General features: G+C 36.5%; 1 protein-coding gene, 1 long non-coding RNA gene and 1 other non-coding gene across 3 annotated transcripts in view; 2 read left to right on the top strand and 1 right to left on the bottom strand.

Annotated features, from left to right (window-relative positions):
* Nucleotides 1-21,751, top strand: part of LOC135085051 (ITG-like peptide) — a 32,516-nt gene extending 10,765 nt beyond the window's left edge. The window contains exons 4-6 of the mRNA XM_063979835.1: nucleotides 15,682-15,789; nucleotides 18,151-18,287; nucleotides 20,035-21,751. Coding sequence (XP_063835905.1) covers nucleotides 15,682-15,789; nucleotides 18,151-18,287; nucleotides 20,035-20,154 — 365 coding nt within the window. The 3' untranslated portion in view covers nucleotides 20,155-21,751. The remainder of the gene's footprint in view (nucleotides 1-15,681; nucleotides 15,790-18,150; nucleotides 18,288-20,034) is intronic.
* On the top strand, nucleotides 10,327-10,399 carry Trnav-gac (transfer RNA valine (anticodon GAC)). The gene has a single exon. It is a non-coding gene; the product is annotated as a tRNA-Val (tRNA).
* A 373-nt stretch (nucleotides 21,752-22,124) lies between the features above and the next one.
* LOC135085054 (uncharacterized) lies at nucleotides 22,125-23,350 on the bottom strand. The gene is made up of 2 exons (XR_010260005.1): nucleotides 23,257-23,350; nucleotides 22,125-22,608 (listed from the first exon to the last, which is right to left on the bottom strand). It is a non-coding gene; the product is annotated as an uncharacterized LOC135085054 (long non-coding RNA).
* Nucleotides 23,351-23,849: the final 499 nt, after the last annotated feature.

Here is a 23,849-nt window from a genome sequence, read left to right on the forward strand (position 1 = left end):
CATTTTGGTTTTAGTTTAAGTTGCCCCGTAGAGCTAAATACGGTATTGGTAAGTCAAAGCTTAAAAAAATATTGAAATTACTTAGTTTCACAGTAATACTTTAGTTATTTCAATATTTCTGTCTTAAAAAACTTAAATACACATATTTTCTTGATTCCCATGGCTTTTTTAACATTTTTTAATGAATAAAATAAAAGTTACTTCTAATAAAATTAAAAAAATACAAAGAAAACGACAAAATGTTATGTTTTTCATGAATTCTCTTATTTTTTAATACTTTTACATAAATTATACAGCAACTAAGTAAACAAAACCCAGCAAAAACATCAAATTATTTTAATTTGGGCAGTACTTACACTACTTACACCAATTTGACCTATGTTTTTTCCAAAAGTATGGTGTAAAATTAGTGTAACTGTCAAAAGTACAAAAACACATTGGTGTAACTGCAATTTATTTCCTTAACTAAGACATATTAGATAATTATTTTTAAACTAAAACCGCGTAGAATTCTAAGCATTTCTGTAAAAACAGATCCAAAAAAGGTTAAATAGGAAAAAAGTTATGTCCGATTTAAGACGAAAAAAAACTTTAAACGGCTCTACTGAAAAACTGTATTTTGTCAGTTACCCCAAGTGAACCTGCAACTGACGATATCGCACCTATTACAACTATAATAAGATACCGCAGTGTTTAGGTTGATGTGCTGTCGTCTGTACTTTTTACGTAAAAATCTATGCTTGCTTATGTGAAGCAGGAAATTGAACGCACAACGGTGAATAGAACTCTGTAATTGGTTCGTGTGTCACCCTGTGCGTCCACGCGCACTGTGAGACCTCATTATAATATTTGTGAATACGGGCGTAAGACTCGTCCTTCAGTAAATCCCATCATCGGTTGATACGCCGCAGTTGTAACATTCTGACATCATAGTCTTACATTTGACACTGTCTTTTACATTGATCCTTCGAGCCGGATATCCCGGGCAATGTATTTTTACTTTCTTTTATAATACTATTTATTTGTATAACGAGAAATGGTATTTAGAAAGTAATTCGGTAATACTTATTAAAGAAAAATCCATAATAATTACCAAAAATATTTTTTTGTTTAGGTACTGCTTTTCTTAATTTGCGTACTAAATTATACTCCTCTACTGTGTTATTTCAGTTGTTAGTTAGATATCATATTCTTGTATTTTAAAATAATTGGACTCCTACTACTTTAATTGTAATTTAAATGGTCCTTGTGTATTTCTGGCGTGGGAATTGTTCTTAATTGAAGAACGAATTAACCTTTATTCTTGGAATTATTTAACGATTTCAATATGAATGTTTAATTTTGAAATTCAGTGCCTAAAACTAATAATAATTATTTGTAACTGAATATTACCTACAATAAGGGCGATTAGGAGATATTATAGTTTTAACATTACAAAAAATTTAGTTTTTAATTTTAAGCCTTTAATAGTACGTTTTCTATTTAAATTATGTTTCTTTAGCGCCCATTTCCCATATTCAATCCTTGTCCAAATCCGTATTTCAACAGTCAAAATAAATTGTAAATTAAACGTTGCAAAAATGGGAAATTTATTATTCAAACTATTTTCACGCGTACGAAGTCGCGGGCACAGCTAGTGTAGTAGACTATTAGTACAAACAAATTTTATTTAAGTACTTAGATGAAAGTACTGAGAATAATAAATTTTCAGATTTTCATTTTATAATTTAATTTTAAGTAAAATTACAAATGGAATTAACCTTTGTATTTTAAACTCGAAATGTGTAGGTGGTAGTCTGGGAGTGTAATTAGTTCAACCTACGCTGACATGGCGATTGTAATATTATTAATAATGCCAACATTGTTATTATTCTTAATTATATCTGAGCTTTGAAGTTAATATTATCACTATTTCTAATTTAAAATGTAGCGCAAGTAGCGTTTACTCATTTAAATAAATATTTACTAAATGAAATGTTCTGGATGACTGAAAAATCTAAAAGTTACTTAAATTCATCATCATCATCATCATCATTTCAGCCACAGGACGTCCACTGCTGAATATAGGCCTCCCCCAATGACTTCCACATCGCACGGTTGGTAGCCTGCATACAATAGATTAACACAATTAAACTTACTTACGCCCGTATTCACAAACATTACTATGATCTCTCACAGTGTGCGTGGACGCACAGAGTGACACACGAATCAATCACAGAGCTCTATTCAACTCTGTGCGTTCAATTTGCTACTTCACTTAAGCAAGCATAGTTTGAGAATACGGGCGTTATTATAGGACACACTTTATTGATTAACACCACACAATAACTATATTTTAATTAAAAAAATAACACCTTTGTGACATAAATTGACTCTTATTCGTACAGCTAAGTCACCGTAATCAAATTAGGTACAAAAGCTAAGCTTCCATCAAAAAAATAAAGCACGCACAAAAAATAATAAAGTGCCCATTAGCGATGTGCCAACATTATCATTTGCTTGATTTAGTTCGTCTACGCCCTACTGAATAAAAAATGTAATATGCCACCCGCAAAAGATGATATATCGTACCGTTCTTATTTTAGGTGACTTTTCCTAGGTAGAATAGCGTAAAAAAGACAAAACTTTAGACTGAAAGCTTTTATAATAACGAAAGTAAGGTTCTTTTCATAGTCCAGTCAATAAAGCATTAAAGATGGAAATCCGTGGAACACAATTTCTGACTTTGGGACTTTATTTAGACTAGTTAGGACGTCAACATAGCAAAAGTCCCCGCCCTTAGCCCTTGAGCTGGCGGGGGCCGTCGTTAAAGCATTCATTGACTGGGCTATAACTCTAGCTGCATCTCACCTGATGGAAAAGGATGATCAGACCGAAGGTGGAAGCGAGCTTCACTCGATTAAAATAAAAATAAAAATCAAATCAAATCCTCAACCACAGAGGAACTGGCTATCTTTCCTCCAACTGCCGGAATACGCTGTTAACGTTGTTTTAATGACGAAATACTAATAAATTAGCTATAGTTGGTGTGCCAGGATTTGTAATTTAATTAATTACACAGTTATAGGCCTTATTATTTACCAGCTTTCCGCCCGTGGCCTCGCCCGCGTGGAATTTTGTCTGTCACAGAAAACCTTTATCGCGCGCGTCCCTGTTTCAAAAACCGGGATAAAACTATCCTATGTCCTTTCCCGGGACTCAAACTATCTCTATGCCAAATTTCATCAAAATCGGTTCAGTGGTTTAGGCGTGAAAGCAAGACAGACAGACAGAGTTACTTTCGCATTTATAAAATTAAGATAGATTTTTATGGACATTTACTAAAGATTCTACCGTGTGAAATAATAAACGGCTACCCAAAGCATAAAAATGAGTATTCATAACGTTTACATGAAAAGTAATGGGAAAAACCCACCCCATAAAAACTTCCATCCAAGGGGATTTTACCCCTTTCCCAAGACCCATCAATTCTTTGGAACAAATGGAAGCAAATTTTATTTCCCCAAGTCCCATTTATCTATACCAAGATTCATCTTATTTGGTTTAGAGATTTACGGGTGAAAATGTAACAGACAAACTTTCATATTTTATTAGTATGGATTATTCAGCTATGTCTGTTTTAAAACAACGCTCAAACAATCTTAGAGCTTGTTCCCACTGAGACATCCCGTTTATTGCAGGAACGATTTTTCGCAGGATCCCGTTTAACGTGTTTACGGATGGATTTAACAAACGTCAAAAATATGTCAAATTCCATACAAATAACACCGGTTATAGTTAAAGTTACCGTTAAAGTTAGGTGGTGCAACTCAGCCTTAATCTTAACGTTCACACGAACATCCCGTTTGCAGTGTCCCGCAAAACCGATCCGTTCGATTTTGTAATTACAATTTTAAACTCGCATTAGTGTCTTTTCCGCTACATAATTCTGTCCTGTGAATGGTTTAAATATTGAAATTTAATCAATCGGAGGCCTCAATCTATGCTAGAAATTCAATCGACTTTTGAACTGCGTTTGACACACTTTTCTTCTTGTTTTTCAATAACTCTAAGTATGATCATAATAAAATATATTTTCTCTATGCGGGTTCGAATAACCTGTGGTTAACATTTCTAAAAGTAGTCTTAACATACCTCGTAAAAGTAGGCACTTTACTTCGATAAAAACGTGGCGTACCCCAGGGTAGTATTTTATGGACCATGTTATTGCTAGTAAATATTATTTTATCTCCACTTCTATATCAGAATATAAGTTTTATTGCCTTTTTTCTATCTAGTGGATTGTAATAACTTAGGTATTATAACCTACACTAGGTTGATAACGTAAATTCTCGAACAAAATGGATGAGATATAAGGCTCGATAGAACCGAAGGCTTAATGTCCCCCCAATCCCCCAAGATTTTTAAGTTTTAAAAAAATTCCTGAGAGATGCATAAAGCTTCATAAAACTCCTTTTATTTTTGCTAGTATGCTTTTAAAAAGCACTTTTACACGTCCCAGTATTAACCCTACCACTGCTTCGGAACAATAAATAGGCCAGTGCTCAGAAAAAGTAGCAATACTGACTACTGAGGCGTTTGTTCATCGTGCTCTTTTCCATATAAAAAAGGAGTGCTACAGGGGTCTTTACTTGACCCAGTACTGTAATTACTGCGAATTTTCAAATGCTATGGTTAAGGACACTCCATGGTATTAACACCGTACCTTTTCATACATGTATTGTATAATGTTCAGTAACATGCTTCCGGTGCCCTTCGTTCATTAAGTTAATGGGAAATAATCGGTGTGACATAGACAACCATGGAAGTAAATATAGTAGACCCGTTTTTAAAGGAATTTTAATCATGTAGTTCAAAACATAGTTAATATTAGCTTTTATCGGCTCTATGAAATTACTGGATCGATTTGAAAAGTTCTTTCTCCATTTGAATTCTACATTATTTCACGAATATGAGTCGTACGAAGTTTGCTTGGTCGGTTATCATTAAAAGTGTGAAAGAAACTGCATATTTTTGAAAGTTTAGTGTTTAAGCCCAGGAAGAAAATTAAAGAGTAAATAGAAATCCTACTAATATTATAAATGCAAAAGTTTGGATGTCTGGATGTTTGTTACTCTTTCACGCAAAAACTACTGAACGGATTTTAATGAAACTTTACAGTATTATTGTTTATAACCCAGAATAACACATAGGCTATAATTTATGACGATATGAGACAAACTACTTTTCACGCGGGTGAAGCTGCGGGCAAAAGCTAGTACACTAAAATATTGGACTTAGAAGTACCTAATGTTTTAAAACTCCTCGATATAGGGGTTAAAATGTATTAAACAATTAAGAACCTACCTGACTTACTTACATTAGAAACTTTGGCAAAGTAATACTACGAAATGGTAGGTAGGGGGATTAGTATGAACAACGGATCGAAGTAAATAAACACGCATCTATGTAGTTGGAATACGAGCGATTTTGAAACAAACGTGTGGTAAGACTGTACGAGGGTGTGTGAAGGGCGTTATTGTTATGAATGATAATAATGACTGGTGGAATCTCCATACTAATAAATGAAACATGAAAATAACAGTCTTAGTTTGTAACGTTCTTCTTACGCCTATAGCACAGACATGGGTGAATTCCAAGGCAACAGCTTTAGTTGAATCAATTCACCTGGATGATATCACCCGGGTGAAAATATGATTCCGAGGTGAAATGAGGACACTGACAATTCCACTTTCAACACCCAGGACGCATATTCTTAAAGGTAGAAAGAACTTAGGGGGAATAGGCTCCCTTTTGTTGTAAAATGATAAAAGAGAATGGGATGACAATGTCATAGGGAATGAAACTTTTCAAATTTATTCAAATTAGTGTTTAGGCCCTTTTCAATAGCAGGAAGGCGCTGGATGCAGGCCACTACCAATCGGTTACCTACTAATAAAAAAAAACTAAAAAAAATAAAGTTTATTTAACAACTTTAACATTTTACGTTGCTTACATTGCATTGTTGTACATACATTTCCTTAAAGACCCGTTTAATGCTAAGGTTGTACCGACATACGCTTTAGTTCATAAAGTATCTGAGATTTCTACGCTAGGCTAAGCCTGTCATGTAGACAATCTTTTGTCACAAGTTAACAAAAATATTTATATCATATGCGACCTCAACTCTACTATGCCTATGTTCAGCAGTGGACGTCCTATGGCTGAAATGATGATGATAGGAGCACTTCAGACCACTCTATTTTATAAGTGACTGACTAAATTAAAGCAAATGGTGTCCAAATAGACACCTAGTTTTATTATTTTTAACGCGAAAAGACTCGAAAGCTGAAAGGGCCGAGTTATTTCAGTCCCTAAAAATAACACTGTTCCGTAGATACGTGAGCGCCATTAAAACGCCATCTTGGTTAAGGTGGCCATACACTAGAGCCTTTACGTGTAACGATGCTGACGAACAGCGAGCAGTTTTGTGCCCCACATCATTTCAGCCACAGGACGTCCACTGCTAAACATAGACCTCCCCCAAGTATTTCCATATTGACCAGTTGGTAGCGGCCTGCATCCAGCCTCTTTGCTGCCTTTATGAGGTCATCGGTTCACCTTGTGGGTGGACGTCCCACGCTGCCTTTTCCGATACCTGCCCCTCACAGAGTGAAATTTAAGCTCAACTGTTGTGGTTTTGTTACTAATTAATTGAAGAAAGAAACCAACGAAATATTTTACCCTTGTCCTGGTTTGTCTGAAAGGGATCGTTTCTTAGCGACAAGACCACTAAATGGTGATGGTGATATCCTAAACAAAATTTTCTTTTATTGTCAGTTTTGTATGATATGCAATAAAAGGTACTAATCTATCTTTCTATTTATAAACACACAACTAGAGCAACGCAAGTCAGAAGAGAATGAGCCTGAGCATACGTTGAAAAGGCATCCGCTGCCAAATGTTCGAGAAAACCGTCGTAATCTATCCGCACCTTTATATACGGACGTGACGGTTGTTCGTGGACCCAAGGACTGTTTTAGTATGTCCAGTTGATGTTGTTTTTAGGGCTTCTTTAAAATAACACTTAGGGACGTGATTTTTTGTGCAAATGAAAATAGACCTTGTGTTTTTATGTTGATTCAAGGTTAAGGTTTATATTAGCATAAAATGTCGCGTGGCTGTTGTTTTAAATAGACATAAAGACGTGATTGTTTGTGCAAAGGAAAGTGACCTTTATGTAATTACGACACAGGCAAAGAATGTAATTTTGTTTAACAACTTTGGTTTTGCAGATTTAAAACTGTATGGCTACGTAATTGTGTACAAGTTCCAGTACTGAGGTTTCTTTTTTCAAGAACTAGATGGCGTTTGTATCGAATTAGATCGCGGTAACAAAGTATTATTACAAATTCTATTCAATGTTAATCTTTTGCGCAAAAATACTATTTATTAAATGTACGTTTATAAAGTTTAGTAATGTAACGGCAAGCGAAAGGTCGTAGCTTCGATTCCCATCTTAGGCAGTTCGGATTTTTTCAAGTTATTTAAAATTTAATTTGAGTTGCGACTCCTAAAGTCCTAACTCTAGAATTTTTAATCTAAATATATGAAAGGAGAAACTGACTCACTGACATATCAACGCACAGCCTAAACGACTAAACTTAGGCACTTGAAATTTGGAAGGTACGTAGTTTAGGTACCGTAGAGGTGCACTAAGAAAGGAATTCCTGAAATTCCCACGGGAACGGGAATTAGCGGGAAAATCCTTTTGTATGAAAAATCTAAACCGCTTAAGTTAGACGCTTGAAATTTGGTAGGGGAGACCTAGGAGAGTTGTGACAATTTTTACTTTAAGGGCCATATCTCGCTCAAAAAACATTCCACAGCTATGAATCATACAAATTAATGTGGCGCCGTTCCTTCTGTTTTTAAAACAATCACCAAAGTTAACTAAAGTATTAGGGTTTCTATGAAAATCACCAAAATTTTAGACCACTCCCTCTGTCACAACTCTCCTAGCACCGAGGTAAGTTGTGACAGGTACCGAGGTGAGTTGTGACAGCATTGTATTCCACCTATTAGATATACAAAATACCATAATACTCAATGAAACATGATTTTTTAGCAAAAAAGTACTTTAATCATCCTTTAGAACCAATTAAAACAAATAGTTATAGGATGTCGTTACACAGTTTGAGCCATATTTCTCCAGCTTTCATTTTTCTCCCACGACACTGAATTTTTTTTTAAATTATATTTTTTAGCTAATATTATTGATATAATATTTTCTTCCTCTTCTGTAAAAATAAAATAGTCGCGGTGGTAAAATCCATAGACGGAGCTTCGCCTTCTGGGTTTACTTGATAAGCCTCTTTCTTCTTAATATATCTGACAAGTTTAGATTGTAAGAGGTCGCAGCATATTTTATCTTAAACTTTAACCCTTTAACCTAATCACTTCATAAGCCAGGTCCTAGATTTCGACTCTAGCAAATAGTTCCTCTATATGGCTTTCATGTAGTTATTAGGCATTCTGAATCAAAAAAGTAGCAGCATGCAATTACTTATACAAATTATGAACCTACTAACACACAAAAAAACATCTAAAAACATCGTAGAAATGGCCCATCAGAAAAATTCAGTAAGCTAGGAGAGTTGTGACAGCCTGTCACAACTCTCCTAGGTGTTTAAAATGACGACTTGGTTCGAATAATATTTTTTATTTTCTAAACACGATGCGCACACAAAAGATCAGTGCTACATTTTGAGACCTGAATAACCTTGCAACTTGAGAAAAAATAACACAACAGTGCACATGTACTAAAACATGATATAAATTGAAATAAAATTTTGAAGAAAAACTTACTTTTCGCATTTTTTTGTACACAGACGTCATATTTACGTAACCGTGTCTCTTGCGCCGGCTGCAGGTACTTAGTCAAGAAGAGCGTCTTAAAAGCGACAAATAAGCGTTTTTACCAGCTTCCTAACTATAATAAGTAAGGAGAAATCGTCCTTGTCACAACTCACCTCTGTCACAACTCTCCTAGGTCTCCCCTATGCAGGTACCTTAGTAAACTTAAAGCTTAGTTACAGCAGGATATTGCAAAATTGCCACGGGAAGTTTCCCCGGGAGTTAGCGGGAAAAAACATTTGTATGAAAAAATCTAAACCGCGTAAGATAGATGAAGGGGATATAACGGGATCCACGCGTACGAAGTCGCGGGCGGCCGCTAGTAGCTACTAAAAACAATGTCAAAATTCTTACTTCTCCTACAGTTATTTCATACTAGATCAAAGATAAGCTACCCATATATTGTGTGAGGGATGACTTGTCCATAGGGATATAAAGAATGCATACCATCAACAAGAATACATCCTACAGATTCCTGAGGGAATAAAAAGGTCTTACTTAACACTTGTGCTCTGCGTAGTCGGTTAAAAAGACCCTTGGACCCTTGTCTTTAGTTGGATTGCCAACTGGAGTACACATACCCCCATATTAATAAAAAGTGGGGATGTTATGGATATGTAGTTTCGGTTGGATACGGTTACGGATATAGGAATAATATTATACCGGTTACGGTTACGGATATTTTTTATTTCGGATATCCGAAAGTTTCGGTTACGGTAACAGATATCCATCCATAACATCCCTGATAAAAAGTTACACCCACTATTTTAAAGTGTCATTTTTATACTAAACATCACACTTTAAAATAGTGTGTTCAACTAGGATGTAACTTTTTAATAAGGAGGATAGAGAGTATACTATACGCTTAAAAGTGACAGTTCTGCACTAGACTCTACAGTTAATTGTCCCGAAGCAGTGGTAAGGTTATTACTGGGACGTGTAAAAGTGCTTTTTAAAAGCCTACTTGCCAAAATAAAATGAGTTTTAAGTAAAACTAGTGGCCGCCCGCGACTTCGTACGCGTGGATCCCGTTTTACCCCCTTATGGGTGGAGTTTCGTAAAATATTTTCTTAGCGGATATACGTCATAACATCTACCTGCATGCCAAATTTCAGCCCGATCCGTACAGTGGTTTGGGCTGTGCGTTGATAGATCACTATGTCAGTCAGTCAGTCACCTTTGAGTTATTACATTTAGATTTATTATTTTTGAACTATCAAAACGCTGAGTTATGAACGTCACATTTCTGCCAACTCAATTAACTTACTTACAAAGTATTATACCTACAGAAAATTGAATAGGAACCAGATTTTCAGGTTTCAACAATTTGTTTCAGATAAGGTTGTTATACTTCTAAGGGCAAGTTGAAAAAAAAACGCGGCCATAACAGCGTACCTATTACACTTGAAAATTTCGACAGGTTCATCCAGTGTCTAAGTAGCTCAGTTGGAAGAGCAGTCGCCCGACAAGCGAAAGGTCGTGGGTTCGAGTCCCGCCTTAGGTAGTTCGATTTTTTCAAGTTGTTTATTTAAAAAGGTTGAAAAATGATTAGAAAGGGCCCTTCTAAACGAACACTTAGGCGATTCACACCGCAGTGCTAAATACTCGCGGTGCGAAAATTCTAAAGACTCTTGATGTTTGACATCTTTCCCGCGAGTAGATATTTATCAAATTCATTAGAGAAAGTAAATTACTAAACGAGCTTTAGAATTAATTATCAAAGCTTTGAAGCTCTTCAAAGTAATTAACGCTTTACATCATTTGATTTATGGTTGCTTTTCATTATTTATTTAACTGTAATTTGGAGTTGGGTTTAACAGTTATTTGGAGATTGAATAATGATGAATAATAATATTATTTGAGTAACATTGCTTCATCCAATCTCAAACTAAGCAACGCATAATTTATTTTACATACTAGACAACGGTATACAGTAAAGCAGCAAATCGAACGCACAGCGTTGAAGAGCTCTGCGATTTCTTCGTGTGTGACTCTGTGCGTCCTCGCGCACTGTGAGACCTCATAGTAATGTTTGTGAAATAGTTGGTGTAATATACAAAACAATTGACAACTTTATACATTTTGGTAAGTTTTACTATGTTGGTAAGAACATGTCCTTAACTATTAATTATATTTTACCCAACTTGGAAACTAACATACCGTAACAAGACTCCCAACATTTCCCGGTAATTACCCCTAATTGGGGAAACTTTGGGGCAAAAAGGGCAAATAAGGATCAAATGTTGTGTGGAAAAATACTTTAACAGATAATTAGGGTGACCTTTAGTTTTGGGTTCCCTGGAGTAAGTACCGGAAAACTTACACCCGTGTTCACAAACGATGCTTGCATTAGAAGTATTGCATAAGAAGCAGCAACGCTATGCGCATGAACGCACGATGAAGACCTCTGCAGTGATTGGTTCGTGTATGACACTCCGCCACTCAAGTATTGTCTATGAATAGGTTTTTGAGACCCTTTGATAGATTGTGAGACCTCATAGTAATGTTTGTGAATACGGGTGTTAGTATGCAAGCCTCCAACTCGGTGGACTGACGATCTGGTGAAAGTCACGGGCAGAACCACACGTTATGGAAATTCTTGGGGAAAGCTTTTGTCCAGCAGTGGACAGCATAAGACGGAGAGGAACGGAGCCGAGAGTAGATATGTTTTGAAAAACTAATCAGATTTCATTTCCACATCTTCTTTCCACTCAGTTTCGATGGAAATGGATCGAGCGGAGAGATTCGAGATTTTTTTAAATTACTCGTACTACAGTGAGCAAGCTAGCGGTTATCTCCGCTACCCTCCTCTTCTCTCCGCTTTGGTAGAACCCAGGCTTTAGGTTGAAACATCGTTCGTTCGTTTCAGCCGAATGACGTCCACTGCTGAACAAAGGCCTCCCCCAAGGATTTCTACAATGACCGGTCCTGCGCCGCCCGTATCTTGGCACCTCCCGCGACCTTCACCAGATCGTCGGATCTGAGCCAGCAGAATCGCTAAAATTAAGTGGCAGTGAGCGGGGCACATAGCTCCACCAGGAGCCGGAAGACGTAGTGTGGGCAGGCAGGCTTCCCAGTGGGTGGTTGAAACAAATTCAAGTCAAATTTCTCGTAACCTACTTCAGAGAAATACGGTCTCTAATTGGATCTTTGATATCCGGATCCATTATACCAAAATAATATTCGTATAATTTAATATTATAATTCCACCAAATATGTATAATAATGTTATCATTTACCTAACAACCTTATATTACCCACGCTCTTGAACCCCGAATAATATAATTTGGATACATTTGTAAACATGTTCTGACGTTGTTAACCTCTCTTTTGGTTGCTGATTAATTAGATAAAGCTTGTGTTCCACTAATGATGTGGGCGATAGACTATAGTCTAACGCCGTATATTCACAAACATTACTATGAGGTCTCACAGTGCGCGTGGACGCACAGGGTCACACACGAACCAATCACAGAGCTGTGCGTTCGATTTGCTGCGTCACTTAAGCAAGCATCGTTTGTGAATACAGGTGTAAACGTCCATCTTTTTTCTGTACGCAATATAACATTCAACTCTTCAACCAACTGCGTTTTTGCTCATCATCGTCTGCACCTAAGATACATCACATGAAACACTAGTCCTTCGAGCCGGATATGAACCAGTGACATTAAATTTTGATTTCAATAAACTTTGCGTTGCGCAATAATGTGAAAAATTACGAGAACGACCACGTTAATTTAGCTATCATGAAGATGTCATTGAGTCTCCACTGCAGGAGCACGACTCTCTCTATTTTTACCAGAGGCAAATGGAGGAATTGGCGTAACTCCCCAGGCTGGCCAGACGGGTTGAGGAGGCCTGAAGTTCGCATGTTTCTCTCTTTTAATCGCCTTTTACGACATTCAAGGAACCTACGTGTTCCTATACAACACAATAGCTGGAGTGTTATGGAAATAAATAATGTATATTTGGAAATTCTGCAGGGTATGTCAGCTACTATGGTCTCCTCTTTTATGGTACGATAATGCAGGGAAACTCCCAAGCATAAACGAAAGCGGTCAGCGCAAGACCGACCTTTGTGGAACGATGGTCTTGCGCTGTGTGACGCCATTATCCAGCAGTGGACGTCATTTGGCTGAAACGAACGAAGCGTTATTCAGCCTTAACCTCGCTTTAGCCTCGCTTTCACTGGAACAGCAACCTAATCCCAATCATAAATAATCCAGCACCGCTTGGGAATGTAATCCTTTAATCCAGGATCAAAGTAAGCCGTTTGAGGTCCATGAGGTTTTACAAAGGTCACAGCCACATGGTAATTTATAATTGATATGATCTCTAACACATAAATTTCTTGTATGACCTTTTAGCTTCATTAATGATTGTCCTGGGTAATCTTGTCAAAACGGGGATTTATCTTTGCCCTTTTTAATGATAAATGGATGAAATAATTTTGCTTTGGAAATGATGGTATTTTTTTGTCTTTTGTATTAATTTGTCTGCGCAAACGATGCTTGCTTAAGTGAAGCAGCAAATCGAACGCAGAGCGTTGAATTAAATAGAGCTCTGGGATTGGTTCATGCGTCCACGCGCATTGTGAGACCTCACAGTAATGTTTGTGAATACGGACGTGAGTATCACGCATTTTACCATCTAAATCTTCACTTTTAGACCTTTCTAATTTTTCACTATTTTAATTACCATAAACATAAGTATGAACTATCACTTCAAAAATTAAGATTTTCTCAATCTTTCATCCCCTTTCAACGCTTTGTGCCAATGGGTACCTTTATGAGACACAGAGTTATTAGTTCCTATATTTGATGAAGTGTTGGAGCCAACAAATCGAAAAATAGCTGAACCAATAGAGTTTAAAAACCTAATTTGAACTACAACATTATTTCAAAATATCTGCGATTCCTTTGTTGAAACTATTCTGTTTATTTTTCATTTCAACGGAGGAAAATATTTAATATTTCACGAAAATACAAAAGAAATAAACGAAAGCCAAACATTTTTTGCTTATTTAGCATCACCGCGTTCGCCATGCCTCATCGGTAGGGTGAAGCCACTTCCGGTGAGCGCCGGACATAGCCTTAATGGCCGCCGGAAGCTTGGCCGCCGGAAACTCGCCCGCCTTCCGGTCTGAACGGTTTTTAGGCTTATTCAGCTAATTGTTTATTAACAGAGCGGGAAAGTTAAGTAAAGGCTTATGTTATGTTTCGTAATATACTGAAACATGTCAATTGTTTTGTAACATACCATACTGAAAAATGTACTGAAAAGTTCCTGTACGTGGTAGCAATCCCGTCAATAATAAATTATTCTGAGAAAAGTTCCTGTTTATTATCTGTCAGTCTTTCATTTTTCATGAGTAAGTCACTGAATCTAATGGTTTTAGAAATCCTTGGTTACTTAATAAAATGAATTAAATAACATATTACTATTAAAACCGTCCTTTCTTTGTAGGATAATTTACAGATACCTAGTCTCTTCAACTATTGAATTTTAAAACTTTTTAAATATCTTTAACACGTTAAAGTAATTACCGAAGAATAATTTTATAAACCTCCAATTCTGGAAATTCCATGACTTGTAACTACAGAAGTTGCCTTAGTTTACCTTGACGTGTACCTTTACCTTTTTCACACTATTATTTGAAAAAATCTATCCGTTATTATTACTAAATCCTGGTCACCCTACAATGAATTCATTTCCTCGCTGATATTATAACTCTTGTATCCTGAAGACTCGTGTTTACCGAGCTTGTGCTTGAATAAAATATAACCATAAAGCTCGCCCATAAGCTCCAGATTATGGTGGAATCTTGTTATGAGAGAGGCTTGCAGATGGGAGCTTAGAGCTTTGGCATACAGATGGCGACAATGTTTTGGGAAACAAATATTTTGCTGGTATTTTCAAAGTTTCTGATTTAGTTTAGTTTATCTTTAATCTGGGATAAGCTCAGCTTTCCGTCGTTGTGTTTTTTCCATGGTGGTACAATTTTGAGTCCTTGATTTTCTTTTTTTTAAGAGTAGTCTCGTGTAACTCTACAACTTGACGGGTTTACTGGGTCTAAACTACTGAGTCAAAATCAAAATCAAAAATATTTTATTCAGTTTAGACCAATAATATCTAGACACCTATGAACGTCAAACCTCTGACCTTAGAATTGGCAGTTTGATGCTGACACCATAGGACTATTGTCACTTAGAACCTAGATAACTGGAAGTCTAGATTGGTCATAATTGCCAATTCAGGTCTAAAGCTAGGCAGAAGCATTTTTATTCCTGCGGAAGAGGGCTTGATCCCGAAGAAACCCGGGTTTTTGCTGAATCCCGTTTAGTAGTAATACTGTTTTAATATGAACGTTCACAAGAACATCCCGTGTGCAGAGTCCCACAAAAAACTGATCCGTTCGAATCTGTAATTTTATTTTCAAACACACATTGTGTGCTCACACGACAGTTCAGTTTTACGGGATCCTATATCACTGTGTCCCGCAAAACTGGACTGCCGTGGGATAAAGCGTAACTGAAATTGGATCTTTGTAAAGATTTGGATTTTGAATGAACATTGTGTGAACCACTTGAGAACCAAATCTAACGCCCATATTTACAAACGATGCTTGCTACGTGAAGCAGCAAATCGAACGAACGTTGAATAGAGCTCTGTAATTGGTTCGTGTGTCACCCTGTGCGTCCACGCGCACTGTGAGACCTCATAGTAATGTTTGTGAATACGGGCGTAAATGGGCTTCGCCAATCTAATGTAACCTTTTGTTCGCAGAGGACGGGGGGCGCTGTCTACCCGCATTTTCCGGCAGAAAGTTCGGCGAGATGTGCAACAGAGACAACCAGTGCGACGCCGGCTTGGTCTGCGAGGAAGTGGTGCCAGGTATGTCAACTCCATCACCAGCAGAGAAAGGTTTTCAAACTTTATGTTATCTCAGTAAAGTCCAAAATGTGATGGCAACAGCCAACACCAGGTTAAGGGTTGAATAGCTAAAAACAAGCGTCATGGTATCTGCCACGAGTCAACCTCCAAATCAGCAGATTTGAAGACTTTATATTAATTTTCTTTTTATTCTTTTCTCTTTTTTACTCTACTATTTTTGTATGATTCGTCACAGCATCGCTATGGCTTTTTTTTTTCAACTTGATACTATTCTTAAAGTATAACGAATTATTTAAATGACAAGAGTGCGAGGATTTTACCTGCCTAGCTCGCACTTACTGCGTATCATGTTAACTATAAATTACTGTATTTTATTGAAAAAGAGGCTGACAAAAATACTTATTTATTCGGACTTTTACCACAGGTTTTACCGATACAACACGAGGTTTTGTTTATAGCCAAGGCTAGATAAATGTAAAAAACAATAGAACATCCATTCGTATTCAGTCATCGATTCATTTAAATATCTCATAATTTTACTCGTTTAATGTGATTATATTTTGTAGTTTACGTCTAAGACTCCCTAGCCCTCAATTACGAAGAAAAAGGTTCTGAAAACCAATATCATGCCCATTATAAAAGCATTGAACTAAATTGTTTTTGCAAAATACCCTCCAAGGTATAATGAAACGGCCTCTTCTAAAAACATTTTCTTTTAATAGCATTTCGATTTTAGGGGTCCGTACCCAAAAGGTAAAAACGAGGCTCTATAACTAGGGCTCAGTTGCACCACCTTATTTTAACCGTGACTAATATAACCATAACCGGTGTTTTTGGATAGAATTTGACAGACTGTTGGCCATTTGTAAAGTTAAAGATGTCCTTCTGTCTGGCACCAGGCTGTAGACAGTTGAAATGTTCACAGTATTTTTGTTGCCGCTATAACAAAAAAAAAAGTAGGACTCACAAATAACCCGATTTTTTTGCCGGTTTTTGCTCGAAAACCTTAATTGACTATTAATTTTCCTACAAGTTTTTACGGAACCCTCGATGTACAAGTCCAAGTCACACTTGGCCGGTTTTTACTATTAAAAATCGGGTCACAAGCACCCTTTTTGTGAAAATACTAAATTACATCGAAAATAAATCGAGTCTTTGAAGTATTTATTATAGCACATTTCTTTCAATACTTTTCTGAACACAAAGAAAATAATCACTATGAAATACAATAAGTATGACAAAACGAGATAAAAAATATTCCTCTTTTTGATTTACCTTTTGTATTTTTATTTACAAAAGAAGGTTCGCTATTTGGTGACTATTTATAAGATGTTTTCATGAAATTAATGAAGACAAAACAAGAATTTGACAATTTGTGGAGTTGACTTATTTATTGAAGAGGAAACAATATTTTGGTATATTTTGGTATAATTTCAAACTCTTCTTAGGCCCTTTTCAGAACACTTTATGACGTTGTTTAAGTACCTTATATAAGTTTAAACTGGTCTGCAAACTAAACTTTTTGGCCGTCCTTTAACACCAAATTACGAGTAGAGTCCACAAAAAACTAACAGACTAAATGAAACTAAAAATGCGGGTAGTTTCACAAAGCGTCTCTACTTTTACTTTATCCCCACCACAATCGGCTCACTCTGCCCTTTCAGCCTCCAGTGAGTGTTACGTCACTCTTTGTGACGTAGTGGGAATAGAATAATATTAGGAGTACGTTGACAATAAAAATAAATGTCATGGGCGTACCGAGAGAGAGGGGACAGGAGTCCAACAAACTTCCCCCTACATACGTGTCCCATGTTTTTTTCTTAAGTGCCTAAGAGCGAGGGATCCTGCCTAAAAATCCCATTTTCCACCTGTAGCAGACTGTCACCCGCCCCCTAGATACTCCTCCCAAAAGCTGGATACGCTATAGAGTAGTTATACTAAGAATACGGGTAGTTATACAAGCTTTTCTCTCCAGGCGAGATGCACGTCTGCCGCGCGCCGTCTCCAGGCCGCAAGCAATACAACGAGCAGCCTCCAGCGAGTATGACGTCACTCTTTGTGACGTAGTGGGAACAAAATATTAGGAATAGACCCAAAACCTAAACGTCCATGTCAAGAGCTCACTCTGAAGCACAACCTGTACTATCCTAAGAGTCTAATATCGAGGAATCCCTAAAAATCTCATTTTCCCCCTGAGAATCTAGGGGGTTTCTCCCAAAAGCTGGATACTCATAACGGTTGCGTTCTATATAAAGCTCTAGAGCATAGGTTCCCAAAGTGGGGGAAGCGTCCCCCAGAGGAGGCGCAAAGACCTTTAAATATACTAAGAATGAGGGTAGTTATTCAAGTTTTTCTCTCCAGGCGAGATGCACGTCTGCCGCGCGCCGTCTCCAGGCCGCAAGCAATACAACGAGGACTGCTCCGCCTCCAGCGAGTGTGACGTCACCCGAGGCCTGTGCTGCATCATGCAACGTCGTCACCGCCAGAAGCCAAGGAAGGTTTGTCGATCTTTTATTAAACTTTAGATGAGCTTTACATGAGCTCCCCTGGAGTGCAGGTGCGGTTTTGTTCCCCAGTCGGTGAAGCACATGATGTTGTGCCCTGAGTGCCCGAGCAGCTGCACTCAGGAGAATTTAATGAATGCTGCTGACAACGCCACTCTTGTGGCGGAGTTTTGGGCTGACACTGTGTAGGTTTGTTGTCGACAAAAAAAGAAGACGATTAAACTTTACATATTGACAAACGATTCAGCTAGGTAGGTCCAATTTGGAGAAAGATGTCAATTTTTTGAATCCAACTCGGCTGGGCAGCGTTCGAGAAACTACGCAACATCTTTTTGTCCAAAATACCTCAGTGCTTGAAGACGAAACTCTACAACCAATGTACTCGTATGTTACCAGTGATGACTTATGGTTCAGAAACGTGGCCTCTCATTATAGGCCTCATAAAGAAGCTCAAAGTTACACTACGTGCTATGTGCAGCGTGCGCAGCGTGTAACGTCCACCCACAAGGTGGACCGACGAAATCGCAAAGGTAGCAGGAAGGCGCTAGACGCAGGCCGCAACCAACCGGGTAACATGGAAAGCATTGGGAGGCCTATGTTCAGCAGTGGACGTCCTATGGCTGAGATGATGATGATGAATAATTAAAACATTTGTAGCACTCTCTACAATTCAAATATTGTGAAAGAAATAAATAAATGATAGACCTCTTTGAATGTCAAATAACTTTTAAAAAAAAGAAAAAGCTTTAGAGAATCAACTCACTTAGAATAAATTAATGCTATGAACATTAACAAAATAGACTTTCATATTACTTCCAATCTTTTTACTTTTATTGGGACGATAATAATTTTTAAACGCCCATTACTAAGAAAACACCAAAGAACAATTTTTCATGCGAAAGCTGAAACTTTGCTCAATAAATAATTATACAAAAAAAACTCTACTGAATTTTAGTGAATAATTTGGAAGTTTGCTCAAGTTTCTTTGTATTTTTTTGAATCTAATTAACTGCTAGGAGAATTTTTATCCAAATTATTTTTTAGGTTTTGAATAGAAATTAATAAGAAACCTGCGGCTAGAGTTGGACTCTCGTTTTTGATTCTCGGAAATGAAAAACATGGCGTAAAATTACTTTTGTTAAGGATACTAATATTATAAAGCTGAAGAGTTTGTTTGCTTGAACGCGTTTACCTCATAAACTACTGGTCCTGTTAGAAAAATTATTTTTTGTGGGATAGCCCATTTATCAAGGAAGTCTAGGCTTTTATAAATCACCTAACAGCCAATAGGGGCGAAGCAGTAAAGAAAAATGTTGCAAAAACGGGAAATATTATTCAAACTATTTTCACGCGAACGAAGTCGCGTTCTACATCACCGTTTATATTAGAGCAGATATTTCAATCGTCAGATATCTTATAACTGAAGAAACTTGTCATTTTGACATATTTCCCATCCTAAAACTGTCAATGTGTGGTTTTGTTCCCCAGTCAACGAAGCACATGATGTCATGCCCTGCGTGCCCAAATAACTGCACGCAGGAAGATTTAATGAAGGCTACTGACAACGCCACTCTTGTGGCGGAGTTCTGTGCTGACGCTGTGTAGGTTTGTTGTCGACACGACAAGAAGAAGACTGTCAATGTGCCAAACTTATTCTTCAGTTAAAAGTTATCCGACGATTGAAAAATCTGCCCTTAGTTAAGTTTAGTCTTATGACAATTTAACCTCTCTTTCCCTTCAGAGTTGCGGATACTTCAAGGAGCCCCTGGTCTGCATCGGCCCCGTGGCCTTGGACCAAGTCCGCGACTCCCCCCAACACACCGCCGGTGAGAAGAGGGTTGGCCTCTTCCGTCTCCACTAAACACCGACTACCTCGTAAACTGAGCAGGCTTGAGCTAAGTTTAATTTAAGTTTAATGGAGTTTTAATGTTTTGGAATTAATTGGGAAGAGGACGGAAATAACAGGCGACGATTGAGCCAGCTGGAGTGTTAATTCCAAAATATTTGAATTAATTTTATTTTAAGTTTAAGGAAACATTTTTATGTGAAATTAATTTGAGACTTGAGATTTTTTTAATGTAATTTAATTTCTTATGTATCTAAATCTTTTATTAAATCAATTTAGAGATACTTACTTGTATGTTTATTTACTTCTTTTTGTATTGTAAATTATCTCAATCTTGCTTAGTTTACGTGTTTAAGAAAACTGTTTTATTGATAAAAATTGTACTTCATTTGATCACGTACGAATTTTTATCGATGAATACAAAAGGAAAAAATGTTAAAAGATATAAATTACTGACAAAGTCGTTATTTGCTTGAAGTTACAATTATTATAACGGGCTTTTAACATTTTTTCTTACTTTTCGATTTAATGCTTCTTGAACCAACCTTTAAACTTTATTACGTGCGTTTAAGATTTATATTTGAATGAAAAATAAGGAATGTCAAAAAATCTTGAGAGAATTTGAGAGTTTTAAAAAGCATTAAATCAAAAATAATAAAGCGAAAAAATACAATGGTCATTTGCTTTCGAAAACGGTCAACCGATTAGCAAATTTTTTTTTATAAGGAAAGCTACACGAAAAAATAACAAAAAGATGTAATAGTAAAGTGAGACATATCATTTTTAGTTTATACTTTAATATTACCGTACGTAGTTTTTAGATTATTAATAATAAATGTTTAAATTAATCCGTACTTATGAAAGTTAATATTAATATTTATCGTGACGTTCCGAGTCGCATCTTATTATTAGAAAATTTAATGTGTTTAATCTTTAACATTAAATTAAAATTATGAATAGAATTAATATAAAATAAAATATTAAGTCTTTAAAGATTGAAACAAATACATATCCCACTGGCTGAGGCATTTATATAGTTTTTAATAATATTGATGTTAAATTTACTGTATTTAAAATTAATAATAATGAAGCATATCATACTCTAGTCTTAAGCTATCTTTGGTGTAAGTGTAAAATAATTTTAATTTTCGCTTATTATTTTCTAAATTAGGTAAAACTCAAGCATACTATGCTAGGTGCCTAGGTAAAACATATCATTAAATAAAAAAAAAACTTTTTTAATTTTATTAAAACTATCTTATAAGTTAACACACCTTCATTATTTTATTTGTTACATATTGTTAGCCTAAGAACTGTGATGATTAAATATTTTCTGATAATATATCTATTTAAATGAAAAACATATTTTTCTGCCAAAAATTCTTACCGTTAAAGATATATGATATCTTCTTTGAAATCTTTTCTAATATTTGTATCCGTAGTTCTTTTTTTCATATGGAGGCCTAAATTTAGAATTTGGCTTGATAGAATACATAGTCGCGAGATTTTGCCGATACTGTAACCACTATGTTGTTAGTTGATATATAAATACCATGTTGTACGTACGATGTAACTTGTGTATTAATATGTGTTAATTATATAAATTATGTCAGCAATGTAGTTATTATTTCCACTTCCTGCACCTTATGGAATATTCCCACCTCTCGTTCCCACCGCTGCAACTCCTGTGTAGCCAGGATCTACAGCTTGACCGCCAATAAAAACCCAACCAGTGAAGGCCACCCAAATTATTGACATCTTACTATATGGTTCTTTATAGTGGGTCACTATATTATGTTTTATTTTTCTTTCACTTAAGTATTTCCTTGACAAATAAAATTAAATATTAGTGAGTTTAGTTTTTATGAGAGAACTCTAAACTTGTTAAACTTTTTTTGAACCACAACTTCTTAGTTAAAAATGTTCCTCTTCTCTTCCTCTTCCTTACACATTTAATCCAAATATCGTAAATAAGTAACACAAAATTACATCTTTTGAATTTTTATTAACTTACAAGTTTAATAACTTGAAAATTACAAACATCAACCTACATCAAAACGTCAAACTCCATTGAATTTAGAACTTCATAAATCACTCAAAGTTTCAAATAATTTAGAAAATTTGAAATACTGAGAAAACTTTACAATAAGTAGCCATTTAGTAAACAAACCTTAAAAATAACCAAGTCTCAATATTGATAGTTTGAAATATTGTGAAAACTGTACAATAGAGTCACTAAAACACACCTTAAAAATAACTACAAGTAACTTGATACCACTTAAAAATCAGTCAATTATATTAATTAACGCATCACCCATAGAAGATATACGGTGGTGGCGGGTAAAACGGGGGTGGTGGTGGTGGTGGGAAGAATAGGGGAGGGGGTGGGGGTCTGTAGAACCCCCCAAAACCACCACCCCATCCACCAAAGCCGCCGAAACCACCGGGCCCGAAGTGTCCATAGATTGTCTGAAACAAAATTAAGTTTTATTATTTAATAGGTTTTGTGTCATTAAACCAATAAATAAATTTGAAGTTGACGCTTCGTGGCCACCACCAAGCAAACTTGGCGGCGCACTGTGGCAGACGAGGCGAAGAAGATCGGCAAGACTTGGAGCGAGATCAAACGCGAAGCTCAAGACCAAACGCGATGGAGGACTGTTGTGGACGCCCTCTGTCCCATCTTGGGGACATAGGACCTTAAGTTGAGTCAAGTGGAATAGGACCACTCCTGATCTTCCCGTGGATGTCGTAAGCGACTAAGGGACAAATATGCGAACATCAGGCCTCCCCAACCCATCTGGCCAGCGTGGGGAGTGTAGGCTAAATCCTCCATTTGCCTCTGGTACATCAGAGAGGGTCGTGCTCCTGCAGTGGAGACTAAATGACCTGATGACGAAGAAGGCCTCTTTCACCATTCTCTGATTACTTTCCTGATAGTTTATTCTCTTATCTGTCAGAAAAACTACAGCTTTAGGTTCCACAAGTCTAGGCGAGAGATATCCGACAGAAATAGTCTCTCTTTATCAATGATCTTTCCATGATAAAATTTTCATCAAAATACGTCCAATTTTTTTGTCTGAAGATTTGGATTAATATTCTAAAATCTAGACTTACCTGAGCTAAACAAAAAAGAGTCACCAATATCACAACAAATCTTTTTAATGTGTCCATTTTGTAGAAAATAATATGTTATCGTTTCAATCTTCCGATATCCAATAAACAATATTGTGAAATGCTTCTGTCTTTATACATGACAATATTGGAATCAATACACAAATTGAGATATTTATTTTCAATTCTATGTCCTCAATGTTTAGAGTGCAAAATCCTTTTTTCTTAGGCTTGGAAAATACAGTACACTCATTGTGTAATTAACAAACGCTTGTCAATTATTGGCCGATGAAACGTCATGGCAAATAATGGAGTCATCTTAAGGGCATCGGGGTTCAAGGCCTAAAATGCCGAATTTTTAATGATAATTAACTTAACGGAAGATCATAACGCCTAAAATTCATTGTGGAAAGCCCGCATATGCAGGACTAATATTCCCACCTCTGGTTCCCACCGCTGCAACTCCTGTGTAGCCAGGATCTACAGGTTGACCGGCAAACCCAACCAGTGAAGGTCAAGATTGTCCCGGGGGAAAGTTAAACTATCATTGGACCTGCAACGAAATTAATGAGAAGAACATAGGAGGAACTAACTAG

This window comes from Ostrinia nubilalis, chromosome 27, assembly GCF_963855985.1.
Source record: "Ostrinia nubilalis chromosome 27, ilOstNubi1.1, whole genome shotgun sequence".
NCBI lineage: Eukaryota > Metazoa > Arthropoda > Insecta > Lepidoptera > Crambidae > Ostrinia > Ostrinia nubilalis.